We start from the raw sequence: 24456 nt of genomic DNA, 5'->3' as shown, positions 1-24456 counted from the left end.
AAAAGTGTGGTTAGGCCGTTAAACTGTCATCAAAATTTATAAACAAACAGTGTGAAACTGTTGTTGGTGTTATAAAAAAATAGTTGTAAGGCTAGGGGGGTTTGAATAGAAAAAATGTTATAACAATGTTAAGAAGAAAAGCTCTAATTAGACAGTACAAAAAAGATCTGAATTTCTTAAAGACTACAGCTAGTGCTGATTTAACAGAAAATGAGTTTCAAGCCCTACTAGAGCAATCCTACAAAAAGCTTCAAAGGTCTAAGGATACGGCAAAAATCCAGTGTCGAACCGTTTCAGTGGTTGCTTTAGCTCTGCTAACTTTCACTGTACTTTTATACTTACTACTGAACTTCCACACCCCAACTTCCAGTATTGTATTAAGAAATGTCCAAGGGCTAACCTATCCAGCCTTAAAAATAGTCAGGAGCCTTTCTGTGCCTATTATAACTTTATTTCCATCACTTACTAGTAAGTTGCTTGTTTTATTAATTACAAGTTATTAATGTGTGTGTTTTTTAAGACTGGTATGATGAAAGTTGTCTAATAAAAAATCCTCACTTCTACTTGGCCGATTTAAACTGTTCACCTTGTGAAAATGTTCACTCTGTCATTGATTTAACTGGTATTGAAGGGGTCAACCCATATGAAAAAGTATCAGAAGGGACTCCTTTAGTACTAAAAGTATAAAGTAACCTAAGCACTGTACATCAAGGTTGAACCAACTGTTTTACAGACAAATCAGCTTCCAGTTTATTGGGACCACCTTAAGGAGCTATACCAAAACTATTCTCAGACTTTAGGCCAAGAAGTAGGACAGTTAAGTATCAGCAATGCACCCAAAAACTGTTTCAGTTCAAATGAAGATTTGCCATTAAATGGGCACATTCAGTGGAGAATTAAAAAAATGTCAGCAGCCAGAATGATACGCAAATGGTTTCCCAAACCTGCATTTTTTCCAGATCGGTAGTGTATTGAATCTTTACTAATCCCTTAATTGTTAAAATGATTTCAATGGTGGCACTATAAATAATAGTGCAGCCTCAAATGATGTGTTTCTATACCATCTATGTCATATTCTCATACAGGTCTGGACAAGACATTGAAAGGTTTGTATACATTGATGGCCCTTTTGCCGACCCTTATAAACTGCCAGATACTGAATGCAATTATGTATTTGTAATACAAGGCTCTGGCGAACGGACTATAGCTTTAAGACCAACCAAAGAATGTGAAATTACATGCAAGACTGTCTCAGTAACCCTGAAACCTTCCTATGTCTGTAAGTGTTAAAATATTGTTTGTTATGAGGTTTTAAGTTTTTTTTTAAATCTTGTAGTGTTATATGACTGGTGGTACTGGAGGCCAGTTAGTCTTCCTGGAAAGATCAACACTAACTTATCCATATCTTATGTGAATTCTTACTGTTAATTTTTTTATGTGCAATAAATAGTAAATTGATGTGTGGTGAAGTTTTATTGACCAACAAAGCAATACCATAATTAATTCCCTATAAAGTCAACAATTACTTAGATGGTAAAAAAGAATTAAATAAAAATATATTTCTAGTTTTGCCATAATCTTAAAACTTTATCCTTGCCACCAGAAGCAACTTTCAATCCATCAGTACTCCAATCCACGGCAAACACCTCATCAGCATGACCTGGCAAGTCAATTTCCAGCTTCTTTGTCTTTAAATTCCACAGTTTCAAAGTCGAGTCGGCACTTGCGCTAACCATCAACCTGGAATCGGCACTGAAAGTCACCATATAAACCGCCTGAACGTGTCCCCTTAAGGTAGCTAAAAACCGTCCAGTTTTAGCCTCCCACAATCTGATGGATTTATCAAAAGAAGCTGATGCTAAAATCCGACCGTCAGGTGAAAATTTAACGTCATTAACCAGCTGCTGATGTCCCGTTAGGCGTGCAATGGGTTTTTTGTCTTTCTCCGGGTTCCACAAAAAAAGGGTGAAGTCATCAGACCCAGATACCAACCTCTCACCAACAGGTTCTGTCACTTCTTTAAATCTCTGCAAGGCAAACTCTTGTGACTTTTTCTTGTTAGGCACAAAGGTGTCTTTATTTGAGTCTTTGACTGGGTCAAATGCTCCTATTCTCAAAATGTAGTCAGTATTCAGTGCTAGAGTGTTTACCCAGTGTGCATGACCTTCTAAGGTCCTACACAACACCCCATCTGCTGCACGCCACACTTTAACCGTCCGATCTTGTGATGCTGTATAAATCAGACCTGAACCACCCCATTTTACTACTGTAACACTTTTAGTGTGTCCTGATATTGTTAAAACACTAGTGCACAGCACAGTGTCCCAAATTCTTACATCCCCATCTTTTGATGAGCTGGCTAATAAACGACAATCTGGATTTTTGTGATAAGGCTCCCAACTTAAACTAGTTACCCACTGTTTATGTCCTGACATGGATTTACCTAGCTGGTTGCCAGTTTTGGGGTCCCATAACATAATTTTACCATCTTTATCAGATGAAGCTAGTTTCCTACTGTCTGGAGACCAGGCAATGCATAAAACCCAGTTCCTATGCCCTTTACAGGTGTGATAAGGAGTTTGAGTGTCAATATCCCAAAATCTTACTGTAGTATCCCCTGAACCACTCGCTAAATGTTTCCCATCAGGAGAAAAACTCACTGATATAACAGCTTCTGCATGTCCAGGCATCGACGCAGTACATCTAGTAACCGGGCGCACTTTAAAGACTGCTTGCTGCTGGTAAACAATATCCACAACCCCTTCAGTGTTGAGGGGGGCCAAATCCAAAGTTTTCTCCAAAGTAGCAGTGATTTCATGGTCGTTGACAAAAAAACGATAGGGCAGGGGCTCCTCTTGCTGTAAAATAGCATTACAAATAAGGGTCAGTTGTTCCAGTGTGCAATTTTCGGGTAGGTCCATCATGTCACCGGCCGCCTCGCCTGTTTCAGATACGAAACGGCAGAGAAGCCTTTTCGTTTCGTCTTCGAGCGGCATTGTTAGAAATATCTCACAACTCACTAGGTAATATTGTTTTGTGCATGTGAACTGTTGTTAAAAGTTAAAACTAACTAAAAGGTATTTGGTTAAAACGCACCCGATATGTTAGGTTATGTTCATATGTTTGTTATTGTTTCTCGTCTGTTATTGACAGAGGGCGCTTTATCATTAAACAATGGCAAACAACGAACTCGATTGGTGCTAACGCAGATAATTGTAACCAATCCGAGACAGGTTGCGTTATCTAACCTAAATTCTAGTCGACTAGTATTCGTCAAAATTTATACATCTATGGTGGACTGATGCAAGGATGCGAACAAAAACCGAGAAATTTACAGGAAAACTCGAAAAATTCAACAATTGCTAACCGCTGAATCAACTGGTAAGTCACACTCGTTCTTCAGCTTACTTGGTTAACTGGCAGGTAAGCATGTCAGATTCCCCTGAAAAACGCCAAGGTAATACTATGGTCAGCTTTGGGGAGCTGACTATAATAGACACCAGGTAAAATAATAATCGCAGTCATTCGACGATATCATCATGAATCAGCCTTATCTCCCACACACGTCAATCGAAATTTAATCCTACAGAGACTTCTACACAGACATGGGGCAGACATTATCAGAGCCAGTGACAGCAAAAGACACCACCGTGGTGCGGAATTCCATGTATCGCGTGGGTTCCAGTTGCATGCAAGGATGGCGCATCAACATGGAAGACTCTCACACACATATTTTGTCACTCCCAGATGATCCAGCTACTGCTTTCTTTGGGGTGTATGATGGACATGGGGGGGCTAAAGTTGCAGATTTTGTTGGCAAAAACTTGCATAAGTATGTAACCAATCAGAAGGAGTATAGGTGATAACTCTCACTTAAATACATTAACTGAGGAGTTGATAGAATGTGAGGGTTTTAGAAAGGGAAACTATATTGAAGCTTTGAAGAAAGCCTTTATGGAAATAGATGAAGTAATGTATGATGTAGAGTCATTAAAGTCTGAGCAGTCTGGTTCTACTGCTGTGACAGTAATGGTTAGAGAAAATCAGCTATTTTGTGCCAATATTGGAGATTCTAGGTGAGTGTAAGTGTAGTTTAGCATTCAGGTTGTATGTGTTGTTGTTGGGTCCAAAGGGCAATAGCTTCAGTTAGTGGTAAAGTGGAAAGACTTTCATATGACCATAAACCCAGTAATCCAGAGGAGTATGAAAGAATTAATGATGCTGGAGGCTGGGTGGATTGTAATAGAGTTAATGGCAATTTAGCTCTATCCAGGGCTTTTGGGGATTACATTTTTAAAAGGAATAAAATTCGTCCACCTGAAGAGCAAATTGTGATTGCCTTACCTGATGTTATTCAAAAAACTGTTACTCCTGAATGGGATTTTGTTGTATTGGCTTGTGATGGTATATGGGATGTTATGTCAAATGAAGATGTGTTGAATTTTGTCATTGAAAATATTGCTAATGGTTTGGAGCCAGAGGAAATATGTGAAAATTTAATGATGAGATGTTTGGCCCCTGATTGTCAAATGGCTGGACTGGGGTGTGACAATATGACAGTTGTAAGTTGAGCAACATTTACTAAGTACTTAGTATAGAATAAATTCTAGGTACTTGTTGTATTTTTACATGGAGGCAGTTATGATGATGTCATAGCAAAATGTGTAAATTACACGTCAAATGTGCAAATTTACAAAGAGTCTTTAGTGCAGGACTCAATTAAAGAAGTGGAACAAGAAATGAGGGAAAGTGATGATAAATTAAAAATATGTGCTACCAAAGTGTGTGCCGCTAATGCATCTGTACAAGATAAAGCAGAGGCATAATAACAAGATCAATTTCATTGTTGTTTCTAATTGGTGTTGGTTATCCCAACTCAACAAAAAAGAGCAATTATGGCGAGATCTGATTAAAAAAACAATTCCACTGAACCAAATCAGTGTCTAAATGTTCAAAAATCTAATAATCCTGTGATGTGTATAATTTTTGTAAGTACCTAACAAAGCAATATAATTCACTATAGTAATGCAACCTGATTTCAATCAACCAAGTGCCAGGAAATTGAGTGATTTACCCTCATATATTTGTACTACAGACACACAGTTTCTTATTGTTATTAGTATTAATTAGGTGATCAGAACCTTGCCATATTAATGAATAGAGGAGTTTCTGTTAATTAGTTTGCACCTTTGAGAGACACTTTTAATTACCATACTTAATCCCTCACCTCATTTTTTAACTTTAAGACTGTCCTACTAGTAACTTTTTAAATGTATTATGTTAATTTTATTGTTCATCAACTCATTCAGTATGTATATACAATCAGGAAATTACTATTATTATTATTATTAATAAAAAGGAGTTTTAATAAATGTTTGTCTATTTTATTAACTACTTATCCAAAACTAAAAAATGTCACATCCAGTTTGCCTAGCTTTCATCTTTGCCTCCTCAGCTGTAAGCTTCTCATTATCAGAAGGTTCTAATGGATTACCACTATCATCCAGTTTTCCCTCTTTTAAATCATTAACAATTTTTTGGGCATACACCACATTGAACAAATCCTGAGATGTAAACTCAGATTGGACCACATCTGGAGTACGGTAAGACACATAGGGTTTCAACTAAAAAAACTCTAAAAACATCAAAGAAGTATAAACATTTAGTCCACACACATACCTCACAACCTTCCAAGTTTGGCACTATCAGTTCAGGTATCATCTCTGGCACCATAATATACTTACCACTACCATCCTTGTAACCGATGCGTCTAACACCTCTGGCTGACAAATGAAATGAATTAGGGGGCCTTATGAAACAACACCAACAACTTACTGTGTAACAACTCTGGGTCGGGGTCTTCTTTTTGCATCTTTTTAAATGTGCGAGTGCCTCGTTTGTTTAACACTTGGAATTTACGAAAATTACGTTTACCATAATTGACGGATGTTGTCGAGATGCAACGCTTAATTATTTGGTTCAACGACATGGCGAATTAAAGTGCACTTACAAATGGGGCTAACATAAACACAAGATAATAGTGAGGTTATGTGTGTAAGAAAGCATGCATCACGTGACAATTTTAACGACTAGTCTACGACAGTCACGTGATCGACTTAAATTAAACTTTCAATAGAATGTTTTGTATGTTATACCATGTCATGTCTGGAGTTTCTTTTTAAATCAGCTAGAAAACTCACCTTTTATTTTTAGTAAATGAATTTTAATAGTTTTATCTTTAATACACGCTTTTACAATATAACCCAACGCCATTTTGTTTCTTATAATGATAGTAAATTTGACATTTGGCGTTGGCGGCCGGTAAATTTTCGGGTTTATTTAAAAAAAAAACTATCTTTTTGTAACTTATATCCTTTCTAGCGGTTGTTCTAGCTAAAGCCAATATGCTTAGCTGTAATCCGAATCGGTATAGACTCTGTCAAAGTGAAATGTGCTGAATAGTTCAACATTTTCCAACCGACGTCCTTGAGAGGTTGATGGCCATGACCCAGTTAAAATTTACCTCATGTTTTGAATTTAGCCGTTTTGTTGGTATCCTGAATGATTACAACTTGTTAAAGGTCAGTAAAACCTGTATATCACAAAGCTAGGTTAGGTACAGCTAGGATTCTACTAATAAGAGATACTGCTATACTAACATTAAGAAGTTTCATTTTATTACAAATAGTTTTAACTACTTTAACTAAAGGTTATACTTATTTTCGTAACTTGAGTAAAAACGCTCTAAAACATTATCTTCTGTTGTTCAATATGCGCGTGCAGATTCTCGAGTTCGCTTTTAAGCCTCTCGAAAATGGCTGCAATACTGAAAGCAGCACAACTATTGTCTGATTCCTAAAGGATCAGAGCCGTTTTTATACCTTTTTTGATCCGTAAATTTGGGGGACGACTCGATCGTAGTCTGTTTGTTACAGGTCTGGACGCTCGTTGTTTGCACCGCCACTGATTTGTGCAGCATCTGAAATAGGACCACAACAGGGATGGGATGGTGTTAATTTTAGTTGCCCGCTGTGGGAAGATGTCACAATTCCTTGGTTTTACTGCTTAAAATAACTAAAGAAAGTTGTAATATTGTACGTTTTAAAACGTTAGCCGATTTCTTTGGGTTTGCGACTTCCAAATCATTCAGAAATCACGTGATCTCCATGTGATTTTAAAATCATGGTGTCAGGTGATTGAAATCATTGATCGAAAGTAGGCGTGTTTGTGCTGTGTTGCCAACTGTTGGCAATGACAGTTATTGAATCAGAAAACCATAGAATTGAACACTACGCTACTAGACGAGGATGTTTAACCAAATAAACGCGTTTAATTGTTCTTTTTATTAAAAATCCTTATTAAACCAGAGCCAGTTGCTCCATATTACTTCTATAACGCAAAATTGTTTTGTAATCATCACTTGCACAACCGGATTGGTTAAGGAATATTTTCACAGTCTAAATAAGTTTACAAAATTATATAAAAATGGCGCCGTGGCCAATTGCATTATAACCATGTAAAATTAAGCCTTTTTGGTATTAAAACTTATAGTAGCACACTTTTGGCATGTTGGCAATTTTGTGCACCTTGCAAGCGTTTTAATTAACGTAAAAAGTCGTAAAAAAAACAAAGATTAACAAATATAGCAAGACTATAGCTACATAACGTTTAACAATTAATTGTAGCGTAAAAGCGGACAGTCGCTATGACTAAATAGCACTTTCAGCAAATAATATTTATATGTCGACATTGACTTTTTTGTAACAAAAAAACAACAAACAAAAACAATAACAAAAAATGGTGGTTACCACTTGACAGACTTTAAACACTGCTACTAATCGCTGACTACAAACTTATCCGAACATCTCTTTCTCTTTCTGTTTCACTCGTATGTAGGTTTTCTGTCTGCCGCTCTCGTTCTCAAACACCACAGCCTTAGGTCCTAAGGGTTCGTCTTTTCTGTCAATTTTGACAGCTTGGCCACCTTTAGGTTGTGCCACCTCAAAATTGTACGAGAAACTTGGGTCGTAACTTTCTGGTTGATAACTCCACTCGTCATCTTCCGTTTGACGTTTCACCCTTTTTGCACTAATTGGAGGGCTGATTTGCACCACCATTTTCTCGCTACTGCCATAGTCGTACTCGTAGGGTACTGTCACAACCTTTTCTCCGCTTTCCACCAGTTCCAATCCCTTTTGTTTGAAACCTCCCGAGTGTAAGTTGGGGTGAATCACCTCAAGTTTGTTACTGCCTTGAGTATGAGGGTTATTTAATTTATTGTTACGAAATTCGCCGTAGATTTCTTCAAATTTGTGCTCGTGAGGATATTGAAACGACTCCTGTTTCTTCTGAGTCTGTGCTTTTTGTTGTGTTTTACCTTCTTCCGGCTCGTCTTCCTCTTCCTCACATTGCTCTTCTTCAGCCTGAGTTTCGCTCAATTTACTTTCATCCTCCTCCTCTTCTTCTTTTTCTTCAGGCTCGTCATTTTCTTCTTCAATTTTATTACCAGCTTTATCTAGCTTTTTAGTGTTTTTATCGAAAAAGGTGTTAAGAAAACTACCAGCCTCTTTGGCAAAATCATACTTATCCGTCTCTTCTTTGAAGAAAGTAACGTCTTCGTGGGGTTTTTTCACGTTCTCTACAATTTGTTTGTAACGTGGCGTGTCTTTTACTCCTTTAGGTACAGGGACTCCGTCAATTATGTCAACCTCAAAATGCTCGATTATGTATTCTCTCAACGCTTTTTCGTTCTCCTCGTTCTTGCGTTTCTCTTCTTCTTCCGCACGCTTTTTTGCTTCTTCTTTATCTTCTTGATCTTTTTGCTGAGTTGGTAAAGTTTGCGGCTCTGGTGTTGAAGGTGACTGTTCCGTTTCGGCCGCTTCACCTTCTTCTTCTTCTTCTTCCTCTTCTCCTTCTTCATCCTCTTCTTGAACTTCAGCTTTTTTTTCTGTGTCAACCGGAGTTGCTTCGGTAAAGAAAGTGTTTGCTGGAGTTGATTTATTTTCTACTTCTTTTTCTGCCTCTTTCTCGTCATTAGGAGTTTCAACGTTTTCAGTTTTCTTATCTTCAGACCGTTCTTCTTCCTCCTCTTCTTCTTCTTCAGCCTGTTTAGCTTCAGGTGCGATTGTTTCTACTTTTGGCTTTTTGTCATCGCCAAAATCGAACGCTGGAGTGTCAGTGAAGAACGTATGCAATGGGGTTTCTTTCAACGTTTCGAAAGTTTGGCTCTCTTCTGTTTCATCTTCATTTTTTGCCGTAGTTGCCTCACTCTCTTCTTCGGCAGTCTCATCAGATTTTTTGTCATCTGACTCGTCCTCTTCATCATCATTTTCCGTGTCATCAGTTTCTTTTGATTGCTCCGTGGGTTTTGGTTCTTCACTTTCTTCAGTAGCTTTGTTAGGAGGGAAATCAATGGGTTGGTCTGTGAAGAAGGTGTTTTGTTCTTTAGGGCTTTCCACCGCCTGTTTTTCTTCTGGTTCTTCTGCATCACCTTCTTCCGGTTTGGTCTCTTCTTCGCCTTCTTTTTCAACATCTTCCGGTGTTGTCTCTTCTTCACTTTCTTCTTCCGGTGTGCTGACATTTTCAACACTGGCTTCTTTATCTTCTTTCTCTTCATCAACAGTTTCTGGTGTGCTAACCTTTTCATCGTCTTCAATTTTTTCTTCTTCTTTAACAGGTTCCGGTTTGGTTTCCGCTTCCTCATCTTCACTTTTCACTTCCTCTTCTTCTTTAGCAATTTCAGGCTTGCTTTCTGCTTCCTCGTCCTCATTTTTCTTTTCTTCTTCCTCTTCCTCGTCGTCATCAGTTTCAGGTTTTTTAGTTTCCTCTTCGGTAGGGGTGGTTTCTTCAGCCGGTTTTTCACTACTGAACGTGGTGGGGAAGGTAAAATCTGGAGGGTGCTCGGTGAAAAAGCTTTCAAAAGGAACTTCGCTAAGGCTTTCAAAAGTTTTCTTTTTAACTTCAGTCTGTTCGAGTTCTTGTTTTGGTTCCTCAGTAGTTTCAGTCTTCTTATCGGAGTCAGCCTCGTTTTTGTCGCTGTCTAGACTGAAGCTAGGTACTTCTGAGAATAATTTGTCAAAATCCAAGCTTCCTATTAAAGAGGTTACTCCAGATTCGTCAGTTTTTTGTTTAGAGTCTTCAGTGTCTGTGGTTTCTTCTTCTTTTTCAGTTTCTGGTTGTTCCTCTTTGTTTTCACCAGCCTCCTCTGCAGGTTGGTTTTCTTCTTCATCATCCTCCTCGTCTTCCTGACTTTTCTCTTCTTCTTGAGGTTTGTCATTTGTTTTTTCGTCTGAAATTACTATTTCCTCTTGCTTTTCATCGGCTTGTTTTTCCACTTCTTTGCTTTCGCCATCCTCTTCATCATCTTCACTGTCTTTTGTAACGTTTTTGTCGTCTTCTTCATTATCTTCAGTTTTTTTATCATCTTCATCATTATCATCGTCCTCTTTGTCATTTGAAATTTTTTCAGTTATGTCTTCGTGAAGTGCAGGTTCTTCGAAGCTGAAACCTTTTTCGTTATGTTCAGGATAAACTATTTTTTCAATTTCTTTAACAAACTCTTGGGGTTGGAAGAAGAAGTTGGTTTCAAAAGATTTCTCTGGTATTGGTGTGGGGATGGAAAGTTTGATTTCGTCTGGCTTGTACGCCTGGCGTTCTACGGATGCTTCGATGTTTTCTATAAATTCATCGTTGGGTCCTACAATATCTTCATTGCCTACTTTAATGGACTCGTCCACCACATCTTCGGGCTTTTCATAATCGTCATGTTTAGGTGCTTGTATTGGAGCATCTTCTACGTCATCTTTGCTGGGTTCCCTTTCAATTTTTTCAGCGATTTTCTCTTTGACTACAGCAATTTGCTCTTTTTCGTCTTCTTCAGCTTCTAAGGCTAGTTGTTTCTGTCTGGCTATTTCTTTCAAAGCTTGAAGCATCTTGCGATGGTCGTCGTTTAGATTTTTCTCCCGATTGTATAAATGATTAGCGGTGTTTTCGAAGTTCTTGACTATTCCGTCCAAAGCTTTGGCGTAGTACGTTTGCACGTCATCTTTCTTTTCTTCTAAGGGTGTGGGAGTGTTAGCCTCCAAGTAGCGCTGCCTGTCTTTGAAGTTCTCCGCCAACTCCTGTAAGATCTTCTGGTGTTCTTCATGCACATCAGTGTCCTTGGATACCTCCACTTTCACCGGAGTAGGCTTCGTCACGGGGACTTCAGGAATAGTTTCCGGGATAGATTCATGATGCAGTTTGGCTAAATGTTTGGCGAGGGCAGGATCAATAGGAATCTGGATTTTGCGATACTTTACATCGTAATGGGGCTGGTCGAGTAAATGGGCGTTTTGCACGGCCCTGGCTGCTGTGGCCGCGTCTTTGGCAAACTTTTTCGCAAAATAGTTGATCAATTTCCGGTTGATGTAGTGGGCAGCGTCAATGTTTTCCGCCGTCTCCAAGTCTTGTGCAGGTGCTGGTTGCGAGTCTTGCACAGGCGCAGGTGTGCTCACACTTCGTACCGTCCTCTGGTGTTCGTCCAGATGTTTGATTTGCTTTGGAACGTCTTCGGAGAGAAGCTGTAGCAGGGTGATGGGAGTGGGTGATGGTCCTTGAGGAGATTTAGTGCTGGTGTAGGTGAAAGCCTTGATTTCATTGAGTTTCGCTTTGGGGATGGCTCGTTTGTCTTCTTTATTGTCCGCGTCTGCGTAATCGGGAAACTCGATACGGAATCTGAAAGTTTGTAGGAAAAACGGTTAAATTTAAAAAAAATAGAGAAGATGCTTCTTGAGAAGTGAATTTTGGATTTAAGTTATTAGAACAGAGTAAAGCAATAACCACAGGTTGCCAATTTCACTTGATTACCAAACCGTACAACTTTACTGAAGCGTTGAAAATCATTTACATTACATCATGATTGCGGTACTTTTTTGGGTGTACAATTAAAGTACTTACTTTTGGGGTCGGTCCTGTTTTTGATTACTAAACTCACGCTTCAGAATGTAAAGCTTCTCTTTGGAGTTGGCCGTGGTTTGCCTCAACAAAGGTTCCGGGGTGGGTTTTTGAAATCCTCTCGGGGCTTCTTTGGGTGGCAATTTAAGCGTTTGTTTTGGTACCACTTTTGTTTCTTCGCTGCTCTCTTCGTCTCGTTCAGTTTCGCTTTCTTCTTCTTCTTCGTCTTCGGATTCCTGTTCCTGTTCTTCTTCCTCCTCTTCATCGTTACTGGAATCTTCCTTGTTTCTCGGCTGGTCTTCTTTTGAAGGTTCCTCTTGTTCTTCTTCCTCCTCCTCTTCTTCTTCTTGTTCTTGTGGTTGTTGTTGTGGCTCTTCCTCTTCTTCCTCGCGGTCGACTTGTTGTTGAGGTTGCCGTATTGGGGGTCGGTCCAAGTGAATGTTCTGCACCGCGGGGTAAACTATTTTGATTGGTGGTGGGGTGCCGTGTCGATTGAAGTAGATTCTTTCCACCAATTCAGGGGTTTGATCCAGGAAATTAGCTCGTGGAGGAGCACGTGGTGGAGAACGTGGAGGGGCTGCGGGAGGCCTTGCTGGAGGTCGCGCAGGTGGTCTCGCTGGAGGCAGAGCTGGGGGAGCTCTTGGTGGGGCTGCCGCTGGTGGTGGTGGTGGTGGTGCTGGAGGTGCAACTCCAGGAGGCAATCCTAAACGATGCAGAGAGGAGACAGGTGCGTTACGTCAGTACAGTCATTCTTAAGGGGTAAGTATGTAAGTAAGTCCGTGAGTGGTATAGTTTTTAGTACGGGTGCCGGTGGACCGAAACAAAAAGAAAACAACGTACTTACATTCTTACTTAATTTATTTTTTGGTTCAAAAACTATCAAACTAAAAACTACTTAAATAAAGCGATAGCGGATTAAGTAAAGATAGAAAGAGGTAGAGATAGAACAGTGTGTGGCGCTATATTAAAAGGGAAGTAGAGGTGGTCTTCCTCGGGGCCCCCATCGACTAATCTACCCTGCATGATACAAAAAAAGGCCCCCAGTCAGAGAGTACTACAGATCTCTATAAACAACTCCAACCCGAATATTTCCAAAAGAGTCATACCTAACTGCTGCCGCTGATTGGAAAAGTCCAGACCAATCTGGTAGGATCGTCTCACACCTTGTATAGGGGGCGCTGGAGCTGGGGCAGCAGGCGCTGGCGCACCTGGAGCAGCACCTGCAACCAAAACATTTTCTTAACTTACCTCCTAGTTTTTTTTATAAATTTCTCACCTAAAGTTTGCCGTAAATTTTGCCAGTTTACTCCCACAGTGTAAGCGCGTCTTACTCCTTGGACGGGTGGCGCAACGGGAGCTGGAGCTGCTGGTGGAGGAGGCGGTGCGGGGGCGGCAGGGGCTGGCGCTGGTGCAGCAGCAGCAGGAGCTAACAACACGTTTTTTGATTAATTTTTTTGTGAAAAACTGTAAATTGGATAATCATGGACACAGAAAAGAGATAAGACATACAGGTGTGGTAAATCCAAAAGCGACCATAGGAAAACCGTGTAACGGACAGAGAAACGTAGGTAATTGCATGCGCGAGAGAAAGACAGAAAACGAAAAAAATATCAAGTAGGCCACATTCAATACCCTCGACAAACTTACTTACGGCGTTTGGCAACAGCGTGCTAAAAATATGGCCTACTTGATATTTTTTTCGTTTTCTGTCTTTCTCCCGCGCATGCAATTACCTACGTTTCTCTGTCCGTTACACAGTTTTCCTATGGTCGCTTTTGGATTTACCACACCTGTATACTCCCTCTGGTGGTAAGTTTTGAAAACAGTTTCAGGCATTCCAGCTGTCATTTTTGTTTACATTGATTTTGGTTAGGAATTTGAAGTGACAGCCAGGTGTTGTCAAGATTTTAGTTCAACTGGAAAAGCCAATTACAAGAATTGAAATTTTAAAATTATCCAAAAAAAAAGCAGTGAAAAGGAGGAATGTTAGTAGAAACAGTTGGCAACACTGTACTGATTGACTAATATCATCAGCTAAAACAAATAGTAGAACAAATTGGTTAATATTGCTACTCACCTCCAAGTTGTTGTCTCTGGTTACTCCAATTGACGCCCAATTGGAAAGCACGTCGTACTCCGGCTGTCAAAGTGGATGGTGCGACTGGAGCAGCAGGAGGAGCAACGGGTGCTGGAGCTGGTGCAGGAGCGGGTGCGGGAGCAGCAGCTGGTGGAGCTGCCACCTGTCTGGCCAGAGCTGGACCAACATCGTTGCCGATTGCGTTGGGGTCCAACGGAAAAGCACCCAAGATTGAGGGGTTGTACGCCACTGGGGTCAATTCTCGTACCGAGGGTCTTCTTTGAACGTCATACCTGAAGCGTGGTAGATTTTGATTGGGAATTTGATGGGTTTGGTTGGTTATTTAGTTGGTGTGAATTGAAAATTGGTTGCGATTATCGATTGGTTGCGGTTGGGTGTAATTAAAATGATGAAGATACCTACCCGAACAAATCGGCAACACCACTTAACAGGGTGCCAATAGTCCGTTTATCCCTAGATTGTAGGGAGCCATCTTCGTCCACAAACACGTCAATAACGTCACTGATTCTTCTATCGGAAGCGATCGCGTTACCCCTACGATCACTATCGACACTAATCACAGTGAGCACTAGCACTAGAAATAACCCAAAATGACTGAAACTTGGCATTGTTGCATTCTCGGTAACCCAAACGGAAGTCAAATTGAGGGAATCCGTGCGGCCCCAACAGGTTCTGGAGCCAGACTGGCAGGTGCCTACCTGAATTGTCGTAGCGTTTTCGCCTGATTTTCGATGGAGAAAGACCGTTTTTTTTTTGTTCTCTAGAGTTTTGCGACACTCTTTATAAAAGAGGTATTTTGCGCGCGAAAGTGGCCGAACGGCTTACGTAAAAACGAATCTGACCGAAACGCATCATTGGGTTCTGCCGTTTAAAATTCGATTTGTTCTATATTATGTATTGATATATATAGTGATTGACTATTGTTTTCAATCAAATGAATCCACTTTTTGATTCACCGCAACCGAGAAAATCGTTTTATTATCGTCGAGTCGGTAAAGCAGCGCCCTGTATATCGGAGACGCGCGTTTTATGTTGAAAAAGCCGTGCGTTAGTCACGGGCCGCGCTCTCCTTTAACCTCGTTTTTGTCCACGGTGTATGCAAATCGGGTTTTAATAACAATATTCCTAAAAACTGCGGTTTTTCGTTTAGTTTGGGCAATAGTCGGTTTCGCAAAATTCGTTATATGAGTTAGTGTTGCGTTGAGCCATTTTCAACGGCCGCAATTCTCCTTGTAACAGTTTCGGTTTACACGGACCTAAGTCTGGCCTGCTTCCCGGCCCGATCAACCACAAAATCGTAGCCGTTCCATTTCTTTTCCGTGTCATCACCGCAAAATCGTATATGACAGCCTCATAATCATGTCTCCTATTAGTTAATGAATCATTACAAAGCAATATCCTCTGCTTAACTGATTACGCGAAGCTAATACACACATTCTGGATCAGTATGCAAACTGTGACACGCGGATACGTGTTGTTGTTGTTAAAAGGTGGCTTTGCCTTTTTTCGCTACCGGTCGTAAATCAGCGTGAAGAAAGAAGAAAGTCCGGTGCATTTTTAAGCAATGCCGACGCGACAAATGGAGTATGTAACGTGTTCTGTTTTGCTCCGTAACACCTTAACGGGGAGGGCTTTACCATGTCGATGCTTCGATTGACGATTTACACTTCCATGGTTGATTTCTGCCGTGACGGTATGCCGTCTTAATGTGCATACTACCTTTTCCTAAAAAGAATATTTATACTTTCATGATGACAAATTGTAAACCAAATTTCATGTGGAGTATCATTATTGTCGACTACTCTCCATTCCAGCCGAAGTCTGTTCTGACAGTCACAGATTGAAATTCACTCATGTCTTAAGATTAATTCCAGATTCCCGAAGCGGAGAATTCGGCAACATGGCACCAGTGTGCTTTTAAGGTTAGCAAAGGACAGAAACATATTCGTTGACAATTGACACTGACAGTTGTTTACCGATTTGACAAGACTTACAAGAGTGAGGTTAAGCTGGAAAAAAGCAATATATAATCAAGATGGCCTTGTACACCGCCTTCTATACTAGAAAGCTTAAAATGTCATTTTTAATGGGGCCTTAGCGGTTTTCATTTTATACATAAACCTATTGAAATGCAGTGAGAAACATGTTTTTTTTATTATTTTTGTTTAGTTTATTGCAAATTGTGAGTGAAAAATCAAAGAAAGGTTCATTCCTGATCCAGATATGTATAGATAGAGCTTTTTTATAAACAATCAAGTCCAGCCTAAACAAATTTGTTCTGGAAAGTACAACACACAGCAAACTAGTTTAAACACTGTTTAATGTAAGAAAATCTGTAAATCCTAGGTAAGCAAAACTGGTAAATGGTTCTTATGATATTACCAAGAACATTCATTCAACATTATTTTTGTTGCCCTCACAATGAAGGATGCTTTAAAATGTAACTCACATACCTGTGCATGTAATAAGTACCTAATACGTTTACTGTACTAGAAAGCACTGGTACTTACCATTGAGTATAGAGTTGGAGTAAAATCATTCCACTTCAAAGTGTTCCACCACTGTTGAGTTAGATCCGGTAAAAAACTGACATGGTTGAGCTTTTTCCTGAATTGCTGTTACAATGCGGCTTGAAAAACTTATGAACGACAGCAAACAAAAATAACTTAAAATAACCTCAAGTTTTGATTTTAAACCGTAAAAATTCATCTAAACCTCAAAAAGCTCAATTTCTACAATACGAACTGTCACCACTATTCCCGCCATATTGGAATTTTTGACAATCACCTTCTAGTATAGTAGGCGGTGCCTTGTAACATGAAAAACTTGACAGTCCCCTCAAAATCTGCGTTGTCAGATTTACTCATTGGCTAGCAACGTCGCAATTGAAGTTGAAAGTTGCCGAAAAGACATTGACTTTGAAGGTGTCGGGTTGTGTTTTGTTCTTCAAATATTCAAAGTAAAGGAAAACCTTTGTCCCTTCCACTGTATTCTACAACTAGTCCGCGTAGCCAGGCCGTAAAATTAACGCAAGAAAGAAGTATATTATTGGCGTTTCAAGTTAAGATTGCAGCGCCAGCTGAACTAAAATCGGGCAACCCTAACCTAACATTATAAATAATATGATACTGTCAATTTTTCTGCGGTTTTAAAAATCTTGATTTTCCTAGTACTTCCGATGATAGCAAAAAAAAAAAAACGAAAAATCAGATTTTCTGTTTTTATTTATTTCTAACCTTATTTGAAGAAATATGCCAAATCCGAAGGAACATTTTCAAAAACGAATGAAGAAAGCAATTTTTGTCAAAAGTGCAGTTTTAGCAAATTTTTATTTTGCTCCATAAGGGTTCCAATGCACAGCAAAGGGGATATTTATATGCAAATGACAGCTGGGATGCCCGAAACGCCAATAATAATCAATAAATTTAAATTTCCACGTGAAAATTTTGACGAAACTGTCAACAAACGCCAAACAATCAAAATTATAAATTTTAAATGACGTAGCGGGCAGCGCCAACGCCGAATCTTAAAAATTGGTTAAAAAACATACGTAAATAATGTCAAAATTCCGTCTCGTTCAATTCACAACTAATAGACAAGGAAGGACAATTATAACGTCACTGCCAATCAAATTGAATCCGCTATTCGCTCATTTTGACAGCTGACTGCGACAAAACTGGAATGTCATCAATGTCAAGTGTCAGTTCTATTTTGTATCTTTTTTTATTGTTTTGCTGTCTTGCTCGGGTTCTATAGGCTTGTCTATGTTGATTACATAAAATATGTCTAGAATTTGTCGTAGAACACAAATTTGAGCGCCCTCTTAACTAAATTTGATAATTCGTTTAGTTTTTCGGTATTTAACCGCCTCGAATCGTCTCCATTGTAATCTAAACGATTTCGATTGCATTTTTGTTTACGTAAGGACAAATTTTCGAGCCCCATTATCGAACTGCATATAATCGAAATTCACCAGTTAATAGAGACGATGGCGCGTAAACCGAGCGCGTCATCAATTTAATAATTATAAAAAGGCGGCCCCCCTCAATTAACACACAATTCCCCGTAGTAGGTGTTTCAATAAGCGATCAATCGGATTTATGTAATTAATATTGCAGAACGGACTGCTTCAAAACGAGGAAACGGAATGTTTAAAGTACTCTCGCAGAGTTGATCGATTTTACGCCGCGAGGCGGCGCGCCGTTACCCAACGGAAAAAATCGTTTACATGGCACAATATCGGGAAAAAGCGACAAGTTATTTAATGTGTAACGACCATACACAAATAGCAAATAGCGCGCGGCTCTCTTTACCTTTTTCAACGTGTTTGTTATTACACACGGGAGCGATCTGACCCAGAGAGAAACCGACATTGTTCGGTAACGTAATCGGCCTGGGAAATGAATCTGTGCTTTGAATACGATTTACTTTCCCTTTCTTTGTCGGACTGTTAGACAATACCACATTTCGGCAATTTACCATCACAAATTTTGACGTTTCGACACAAAATGGTGAAGGTCGATTCAGAAGGTTAACTGACAAAACCTGTAGAATTTGAATCAAAAATCGATTTTGTATCAAAATTCTAGGGTTGTAGAATAAACCTATCAATCTGCTAAAACCACTATTTCGAGTATTATGTATTGCAGTATTTAAGTGTTCTGATACCAGGTGGTTATGCGGCTTGAAGGACCAAATGTTGGCGCACTCTCAGGACAGTTGATCAGTTGGAATATTTATTAAAAAGTATCTATTTACAGCTATATATTGTCAAATTGGAGCTACAAAATCCAGTGGGTTTTCCAGTAGTTAAATTCTTCTTCTTTCTCTCTTTGAATAGTCAAAAGTGCTGTCTGGAAGCCTGGAAGTTGTCATATTAATACTGTAAGCATTTTAATAAGTGAAATTGTCAAATTGAAGCTAAAATGCCTTTTAATTGAAGACAGGAAGCTTCTTACTGTCATCCAGTAGTTAAATTATAACCAAAAAAAATTTTAACTGCCAGAAACAGTTTCAAAAGACAGTCAGAGACAAAATCACCTGTGAAACCCATTTGGAGTGAGAAAATTAATGTTTTAAGCACATTTTTGGAATCCTCATTAAATTTCCTATCCAACAACCTGAAAAAATGGTACAAAATTTGGTAAAGTCAGGGAGAAAAGAGGTGTTAAAAATTTGAACTGCCAGAAGCGCAGTTTCAAAACACAGTCAGAGACAAAATCACCTGTGAAACCCAATTGGAGTGAGAAAATGATTGTTTTAAGCATATTTTTGGAATCCTCATTAAATTTCCTATCCAAGAGCTTGATAGAAAAGGTACAAAAATTGGTACAGTCAGGAACAGAAGCGGTGTCAAAATTTGAATTGGAAGAAACACAGTTTCAAAAGACAGTCAGGGACAAAATTGCCTGTGAAGCCCATATGGAGTGACAAAATGACTGTTTTAAGCACATTTTTGGAATCCTCATTAAATTTCCTATCCCAGAGCATTAAGAAAAACTACAAAAATCGGTACAGTTAGGAAGAAAAGCGGTGTCAAAATTTGAACTGCCTGGAACACAGTTTCAAAAGACAGTCAGAGACAAAATCACCTGTGAAACCCACTTGGAGTGAGAAAATTACTGTTTTAAGCTCATTTTTGGAATCCTCATTAAATTTCCTATCCAACAACCTGAAAAAATGGTACAAAATTTGGTACAGTCAGGGAGAAAAGAGGTGTTAAAATTTAAACTGCCAGAAGCGCAGTTTCAAAAGACAGTCAGGGACAAAATCACCTGTGAAACCAACTTGGAGTGAGAAAATTACTGTTTTAAGCTCATTTTTGGAATCCTCATTAAATTTCCTATCCAACAACCTGAAAAAATGGTATAAAATTTGGTACAGTCAGGGAGAAAAGAGGTGTTAAAATTTGAACTGCCAGAAACACAGTTTCAAAAGACAGTCAGGGACAAAATCACCTGTGAAACCCATTTGGAGTGAGAAAATTAATGTTTTAAGCACATTTTTGGAATCCTCATTAAATTTCCTATCCAAGAGCTTGATAGTAAAGGTACAAAAATTGGTACAGTCAGGAACAGAAGCGGTGTCAAAATTTGAATTGGAAGAAACACAGTTTCAAAAGACAGTCAGGGACAAAATTGCCTGTGAAGCCCATATGGAGTGACAAAATGACTGTTTTAAGCACATTTTTGGAATCCTCATTAAATTTCCTATCCCAGAGCATTAAGAAAAACTACAAAAATCGGTACAGTTAGGAAGAAAAGCGGTGTCAAAATTTGAACTGCCTGGAACACAGTTTCAAAAGACAGTCAGAGACAAAATCACCTGTGAAACCCACTTGGAGTGAGAAAATTACTGTTTTAAGCTCATTTTTGGAATCCTCATTAAATTTCCTATCCAACAACCTGAAAAAATGGTACAAAATTTGGTACAGTCAGGGAGAAAAGAGGTGTTAAAATTTAAACTGCCAGAAGCGCAGTTTCAAAAGACAGTCAGGGACAAAATCACCTGTGAAACCAACTTGGAGTGAGAAAATTACTGTTTTAAGCTCATTTTTGGAATCCTCATTAAATTTCCTATCCAACAACCTGAAAAAATGGTATAAAATTTGGTACAGTCAGGGAGAAAAGAGGTGTTAAAATTTGAACTGCCAGAAACACAGTTTCAAAAGACAGTCAGGGACAAAATCACCTGTGAACCCCACTTGAAGTAAGAAAATTACTGTTTTAAGCACATTTTTGGAATCCTCATTAAATTTCCTATCCAATAGCCTGAAGAAAAACTACAAAAATTGGTACAGTCAGGAAGAAAACCGTTGTCAAACTTTGAACTGCCTGAAACACAGTTTTAAAAGACAGTCAGGGACAAAATCATCTGTGAAACCCACTTGGAGTGACAAAATGACTGTTTTAAGCACATTTTTGGAATCCTCATTAAATTTCCTATCCCAGAGCATTAAGAAAAACTACAAAAATTGGTACAGTTAAGAAGAAAAGCGGTGTCAAAATTTGAACTGCCTGAAACACAGTTTCAAAAGACAGTCAGAGACAAAATCACCTGTGAAACCCACTTGGAGTGAGAAAATTACTGTTTTAAGCTCATTTTTGGAATCCTCATTAAATTTCCTATCCAACAACCTGAAAAAATGGTACAAAATTTGGTACAGTCAGGGAGAAAAGAGGTGTTAAAATTTAAACTGCCAGAAGCGCAGTTTCAAAAGACAGTCAGGGACAAAATCACCTGTGAACCCCACTTGAAGTAAGAAAATTACTGTTTTAAGCACATTTTTGGAATCCTCATTAAATTTCCTATCCCAGAGCATTAAGAAAAACTACAAAAATTGGTACAGTCAGGAAGAAAAGCGGTGTCAAAATTTGGACTACCAGAAACACAGTTTCAAAGGACAAAATCACCTGTGAAACCCACTTGGAGTGAAAGCTAGAAAGCCTTTAATTGAAGACAGGAAGCTTCTTACTGTCTTCCAGTAGTCAAATTATAACCAGAAGGCTTCTTTCTGTCTTTGAATAGGCAAAAGTGCTGTCTGGAAGCTTTCCTGAAAACTCTAAGTAGTCATACTAATACTGTAAGCATTTTCAAAGGTAAAATAGTTAAATTGAAGCTAAAAACCGTTTGATTGAAGACAGGAAGCTTGTTACTGTCTTCCAGTAGTCAAATTATAACCAGAAGGCTTCTTCCTGTCTTTGAATACTCAAAGGTGCTGTCTGGAAGCCTTCCTCAAAACTGTAAGTTGTCATATTAATACTGTAAGCATTTTCAAAGGTAAAATTGTCAGATTGAAGCTAGAAAGCCTTTAATTGAAGACAGGAAGCTTCTTACTGTCTTCCAGTAGTCAAATTATAACCAGAAGGCTTTGAATAGTCAAAATTGCTTCCTGGCAGCTTTCTTCAAAACTCTAAGTTGTCATATTAATCATACCTGGAACCCTTTCTGAAGATTTTGATTCTACAACTTCCAATATTTCGCAAACTACCAGAGACAAAAAAAAACTTTTGGACCTGGCCTTAATGCAAAATGTTAGCAAAACCGCCAGAATTGGTATAAGCACTTTCTTTACGAGAGCGCGGTTTGCATACGCATTAGCATTAATAGATTTAGAATTAAGTTTTGAGACTGATTAAAAATCCGCCCTCGTTCGTATCAAACACTTTAGTATAAAAACAAAAAGAAAGTGAATTTTTCGAGTTTGTCCGCGTCGAGTCGTGCAAGTGTCAAGTGTGCGAATCGAAAAAAAATTAACGCGCTTCCATTATGGATTACCCATGTTTTGTAAGTATCGCAAAAAAACCCATCAAACTCCAAACTAAACCACCCTCACAATTAGCTGCTGATACTTGCGCTTACCTTTGCTTACGCGTTGGCTGACGTGACTTACCCCGATCCGCTTCAAGATTCCGATCAGGACTACTCGGACAACAACCAGGAAAAACGGACTTTGTGCGCGGCTCTCAACAAATGCGGTGGTGGCGCGAACCACCCAGCTTACATAAAACGGGTGGTGTATAAACCCCAAGTGATCCGTCCAACAATCACTCACGGTGGATACAGGTTGTTAACTCATTATTTTTCCCTTTCAACTGGTCAGCACCGTTCAGATCTAACCTAGTATAATTCCAGGTACACAAAACCAAAAGTTCAGTTTGCCTTGAAAGCCCCCAGCGCATGGAAACCAGTAAGCAGCGCCGTAAAACCCGTAGTCGAAGTGGTGAAACCTGAAAGTCACATCGACCACGTCCACGTACAACCTGGACACGTGCATTTAGCACCTCACGTGGACCAAGTGCATCAAATCACCGTTCCTCACGGCGCTCACTATGACACTTTCGCTCACGTGGATCACCTTCCTGTCAGACCGTTCGTACCCTCTCCAGTTTTGTTCGAAGTTACCAGACCCAACTTGGGAGTATTACCACTGGGGGCCAAGTTCCTAACTCCAGTATTAAAGGACTACCCCAGAATACCCCACGTGCATGTACCTGCTCCTGTTCCAGTTTTTCCTGCTCCTGTTCCTGTTGCACCACATTTCCACTCAATTCCATCTCAACCCCCCCACTTCCACTCTCACTTGATTCCTCAAATTCCCAGTGGAGTATCAGTGGAATATCACGGAACCCGTAACTATCTTCCTTTGGGAGCCCAGGCGTTGCCATTCGAACATCCAGGACACACTTTTGCTCCCCAGCAAGCTCTTCCTCATGAACATCACGCTCATTTCCTTCAACAGCAGCAGCACTTGCACGCTTTGCAACAATACCAAGACATTCCCCAGGGACAATTGCCCCTTGAAGGTGAAGAAGGCAGCGTAATCCAACCAGGACACACCGATGTGCAGATTCCATACCATTTGCCTCAACATGGCGCGTGGCCTGAGGACTTTAGGCCCTCATCTCAATTGCAAACCCCTTACCACAAGTAGCTCCCTCACTCTGTTATTTATTTATACTTAATGTTAGTTGTTTTGTTCTAGTCACAAAAAAATATACTAGTGTTGTTGTTTATTGTTACCAAAGACTATAATTTACAAGGGAATGGTTGTAATGCCAGCATCAGGTGTGCCAATTGCGAAATTAGATAGTAGTGGGTAAAAGTAAATGGGACTCGGAACCCGACCGATTTTCCGATAACACAGAAAAATATACTGATTCTTTACGAGATTCGTTACGGTTAGTTGGCATCATTGATCTAATTTACGTTTTGCGTTTCGTAATAGGCCGACTTTAATGACGGTCGCAATGTTCCTTGAATCGCTAGAACGGCCACACGATTGGTCCTAATTATAGTAATTTCGAATCTCTTGTATTTCGCGTTCACAAAGAGAATGAAGTAATTTACTTGTCACTTAAATGTTTCAGCTACGCATTAAAAAAAATAATTGTTTCGGTACAAGTAAATTAAGAGATTTACATTGATAAAATTTGCTGAAATAGTAAGTAAGTAAGTATTTATTTAGCATCAATGCTACAAAAGATACATGTCACAAAAAGGTCACTTAACTATAAGAATAAACTAAAAGTTTTGAGTCTAATCTAAATGGGAACACTAATGTCTAAAACTAAACAAGCAACGTAAAAATAAAATAAAACACACACTCACAAATTAAAACTAAATAAAATGAACAAATCCTACAACCTATCTATAATAAATTTTTTTAAAAGCCTCCTAAACTGTGCTAAATTATCGCAGGTTTTAATAATCACAGGTAGTTTATTAAATTCTATTAAGCCTTTATATAGCACAGAGTTGAGCAACTGATTCGTGTTACATCTGTTTGTCAGTATAAAATCTGTACGATTTCTTGTACCATAATTGTGTACATCTTCAAAAACTGTTAACTTATCGCAGATATAGTCAGGTAAAAAACGTTTCTTTAATTTAAAAATAAACAAATAAACACTAAACATAATTCT

General features: G+C 39.1%; 6 protein-coding genes and 1 long non-coding RNA gene across 11 annotated transcripts; 4 read left to right on the top strand and 3 right to left on the bottom strand.

Annotated features, from left to right (window-relative positions):
• Window positions 1-32: 32 nt before the first annotated feature.
• On the top strand, window positions 33-1460 carry LOC145735155 (uncharacterized). Its single transcript, XM_081988942.1, has 5 exons — window positions 33-468; window positions 521-681; window positions 734-963; window positions 1086-1279; window positions 1337-1460. The coding sequence occupies exons 1-5, from the start codon at window positions 126-128 to the stop codon at window positions 1426-1428; spliced, it is 1020 nt and encodes a 339-aa protein (XP_081845068.1). The 5' UTR covers window positions 33-125; the 3' UTR covers window positions 1429-1460.
• Nle (notchless protein homolog 1) lies at window positions 1459-3139 on the bottom strand. Its single transcript, XM_081988937.1, has one exon. It carries the CDS (start codon window positions 2994-2996, stop codon window positions 1563-1565), a length of 1434 nt encoding a protein of 477 aa, XP_081845063.1. The 5' UTR covers window positions 2997-3139; the 3' UTR covers window positions 1459-1562.
• Window positions 3140-3227: 88 nt separating this feature from the next.
• Window positions 3228-5372, top strand: LOC145735153 (putative protein phosphatase 2C T23F11.1). Of its 3 annotated transcripts, none has more exons than XM_081988939.1 (5): window positions 3228-3381; window positions 3590-3859; window positions 3918-4076; window positions 4133-4562; window positions 4611-5372. In XM_081988939.1, exons 2-5 carry the CDS (start codon window positions 3606-3608, stop codon window positions 4824-4826), a joined length of 1059 nt encoding a protein of 352 aa, XP_081845065.1. In that variant the 5' UTR covers window positions 3228-3381; window positions 3590-3605; the 3' UTR covers window positions 4827-5372. The 3 variants fall into 3 exon arrangements, with proteins under 3 accessions (XP_081845065.1, XP_081845066.1, XP_081845064.1); XM_081988940.1 differs by having other exon boundaries at window positions 3242-3381; window positions 3604-3859; XM_081988938.1 differs by lacking the exon at window positions 3228-3381 and adding an exon at window positions 3388-3503.
• On the bottom strand, window positions 5363-5996 carry mRpL41 (mitochondrial ribosomal protein L41). The gene is made up of 3 exons (XM_081988946.1): window positions 5836-5996; window positions 5680-5783; window positions 5363-5624 (listed from the first exon to the last, which is right to left on the bottom strand). The coding sequence occupies exons 1-3, from the start codon at window positions 5987-5989 to the stop codon at window positions 5406-5408; spliced, it is 477 nt and encodes a 158-aa protein (XP_081845072.1). The 5' UTR covers window positions 5990-5996; the 3' UTR covers window positions 5363-5405.
• Window positions 5997-6188: 192 nt separating this feature from the next.
• Window positions 6189-7090, top strand: LOC145735163 (uncharacterized). Its single transcript, XR_014179589.1, has 3 exons — window positions 6189-6321; window positions 6382-6581; window positions 6936-7090. It is a non-coding gene; the product is annotated as an uncharacterized LOC145735163 (long non-coding RNA).
• Window positions 6344-22676, bottom strand: LOC145735140 (uncharacterized). 3 transcript variants are annotated; one of them, XR_014179588.1, is made up of 7 exons: window positions 14435-22676; window positions 14012-14304; window positions 13211-13360; window positions 13041-13154; window positions 11938-12637; window positions 6882-11715; window positions 6344-6826 (listed from the first exon to the last, which is right to left on the bottom strand). XR_014179588.1 is itself a non-coding variant. In XM_081988917.1 (6 exons), the coding sequence occupies exons 1-6, from the start codon at window positions 14638-14640 to the stop codon at window positions 7854-7856; spliced, it is 5325 nt and encodes a 1774-aa protein (XP_081845043.1). In that variant the 5' UTR covers window positions 14641-22676; the 3' UTR covers window positions 6344-7853. The 3 variants fall into 3 exon arrangements, 2 of the variants coding, with proteins under 2 accessions (XP_081845043.1, XP_081845044.1); XM_081988917.1 differs by having other exon boundaries at window positions 6344-11715; XM_081988918.1 differs by having other exon boundaries at window positions 6344-11715; window positions 14012-14289.
• Window positions 22232-23545, top strand: LOC145735154 (uncharacterized). The gene is made up of 3 exons (XM_081988941.1): window positions 22232-22318; window positions 22374-22597; window positions 22667-23545. Exons 1-3 carry the CDS (start codon window positions 22301-22303, stop codon window positions 23463-23465), a joined length of 1041 nt encoding a protein of 346 aa, XP_081845067.1. The 5' UTR covers window positions 22232-22300; the 3' UTR covers window positions 23466-23545.
• The last annotated feature ends 911 nt before the right edge of the window (window positions 23546-24456 follow it).

Source organism: Ips typographus, linkage group LG11 (genome assembly GCF_016097725.1).
Source record: "Ips typographus isolate SLU linkage group LG11, UJ_Ityp_2.0, whole genome shotgun sequence".
NCBI lineage: Eukaryota > Metazoa > Arthropoda > Insecta > Coleoptera > Curculionidae > Ips > Ips typographus.
Note: the sequence above shows the minus strand (reverse complement) of the source record. Positions and strands in the feature narration are given on the sequence as shown.

Coding starts and splice junctions, on each gene's coding strand:
- LOC145735155 (XM_081988942.1), top strand. CDS start 126: ATGTTAAGAAGAAAAGCTCTAATTAGACAGTACAAAAAAGATCTGAAT. Junction 469..520: donor TTTATTTCCATCACTTACTA/GTAAGTTGCTTG, acceptor GTGTTTTTTAAG/ACTGGTATGATGAAAGTTGT. Junction 682..733: donor GGACTCCTTTAGTACTAAAA/GTATAAAGTAAC, acceptor ACTGTTTTACAG/ACAAATCAGCTTCCAGTTTA.
- Nle (XM_081988937.1), bottom strand. CDS start 2,996: ATGCCGCTCGAAGACGAAACGAAAAGGCTTCTCTGCCGTTTCGTATCT.
- LOC145735153 (XM_081988938.1), top strand. CDS start 3,430: ATGTCAGATTCCCCTGAAAAACGCCAAGGTAATACTATGGTCAGCTTT. Junction 3,504..3,589: donor CTGACTATAATAGACACCAG/GTAAAATAATAA, acceptor TTAATCCTACAG/AGACTTCTACACAGACATGG. Junction 4,077..4,132: donor GCCAATATTGGAGATTCTAG/GTGAGTGTAAGT, acceptor TTGGGTCCAAAG/GGCAATAGCTTCAGTTAGTG.
- mRpL41 (XM_081988946.1), bottom strand. CDS start 5,989: ATGTCGTTGAACCAAATAATTAAGCGTTGCATCTCGACAACATCCGTC. Junction 5,784..5,835: donor CGACCCAGAGTTGTTACACA/GTAAGTTGTTGG, acceptor TTCATTTGTCAG/CCAGAGGTGTTAGACGCATC. Junction 5,625..5,679: donor CAAACTTGGAAGGTTGTGAG/GTATGTGTGTGG, acceptor GAGTTTTTTTAG/TTGAAACCCTATGTGTCTTA.
- LOC145735140 (XM_081988917.1), bottom strand. CDS start 14,640: ATGCCAAGTTTCAGTCATTTTGGGTTATTTCTAGTGCTAGTGCTCACT. Junction 13,361..14,011: donor CCAGAGACAACAACTTGGAG/GTGAGTAGCAAT, acceptor ACGTGTTGTTAG/CTCCTGCTGCTGCTGCACCA. Junction 11,716..11,937: donor AAACAGGACCGACCCCAAAA/GTAAGTACTTTA, acceptor ACAAACTTTCAG/ATTCCGTATCGAGTTTCCCG.
- LOC145735154 (XM_081988941.1), top strand. Junction 22,598..22,666: donor ATCACTCACGGTGGATACAG/GTTGTTAACTCA, acceptor GTATAATTCCAG/GTACACAAAACCAAAAGTTC.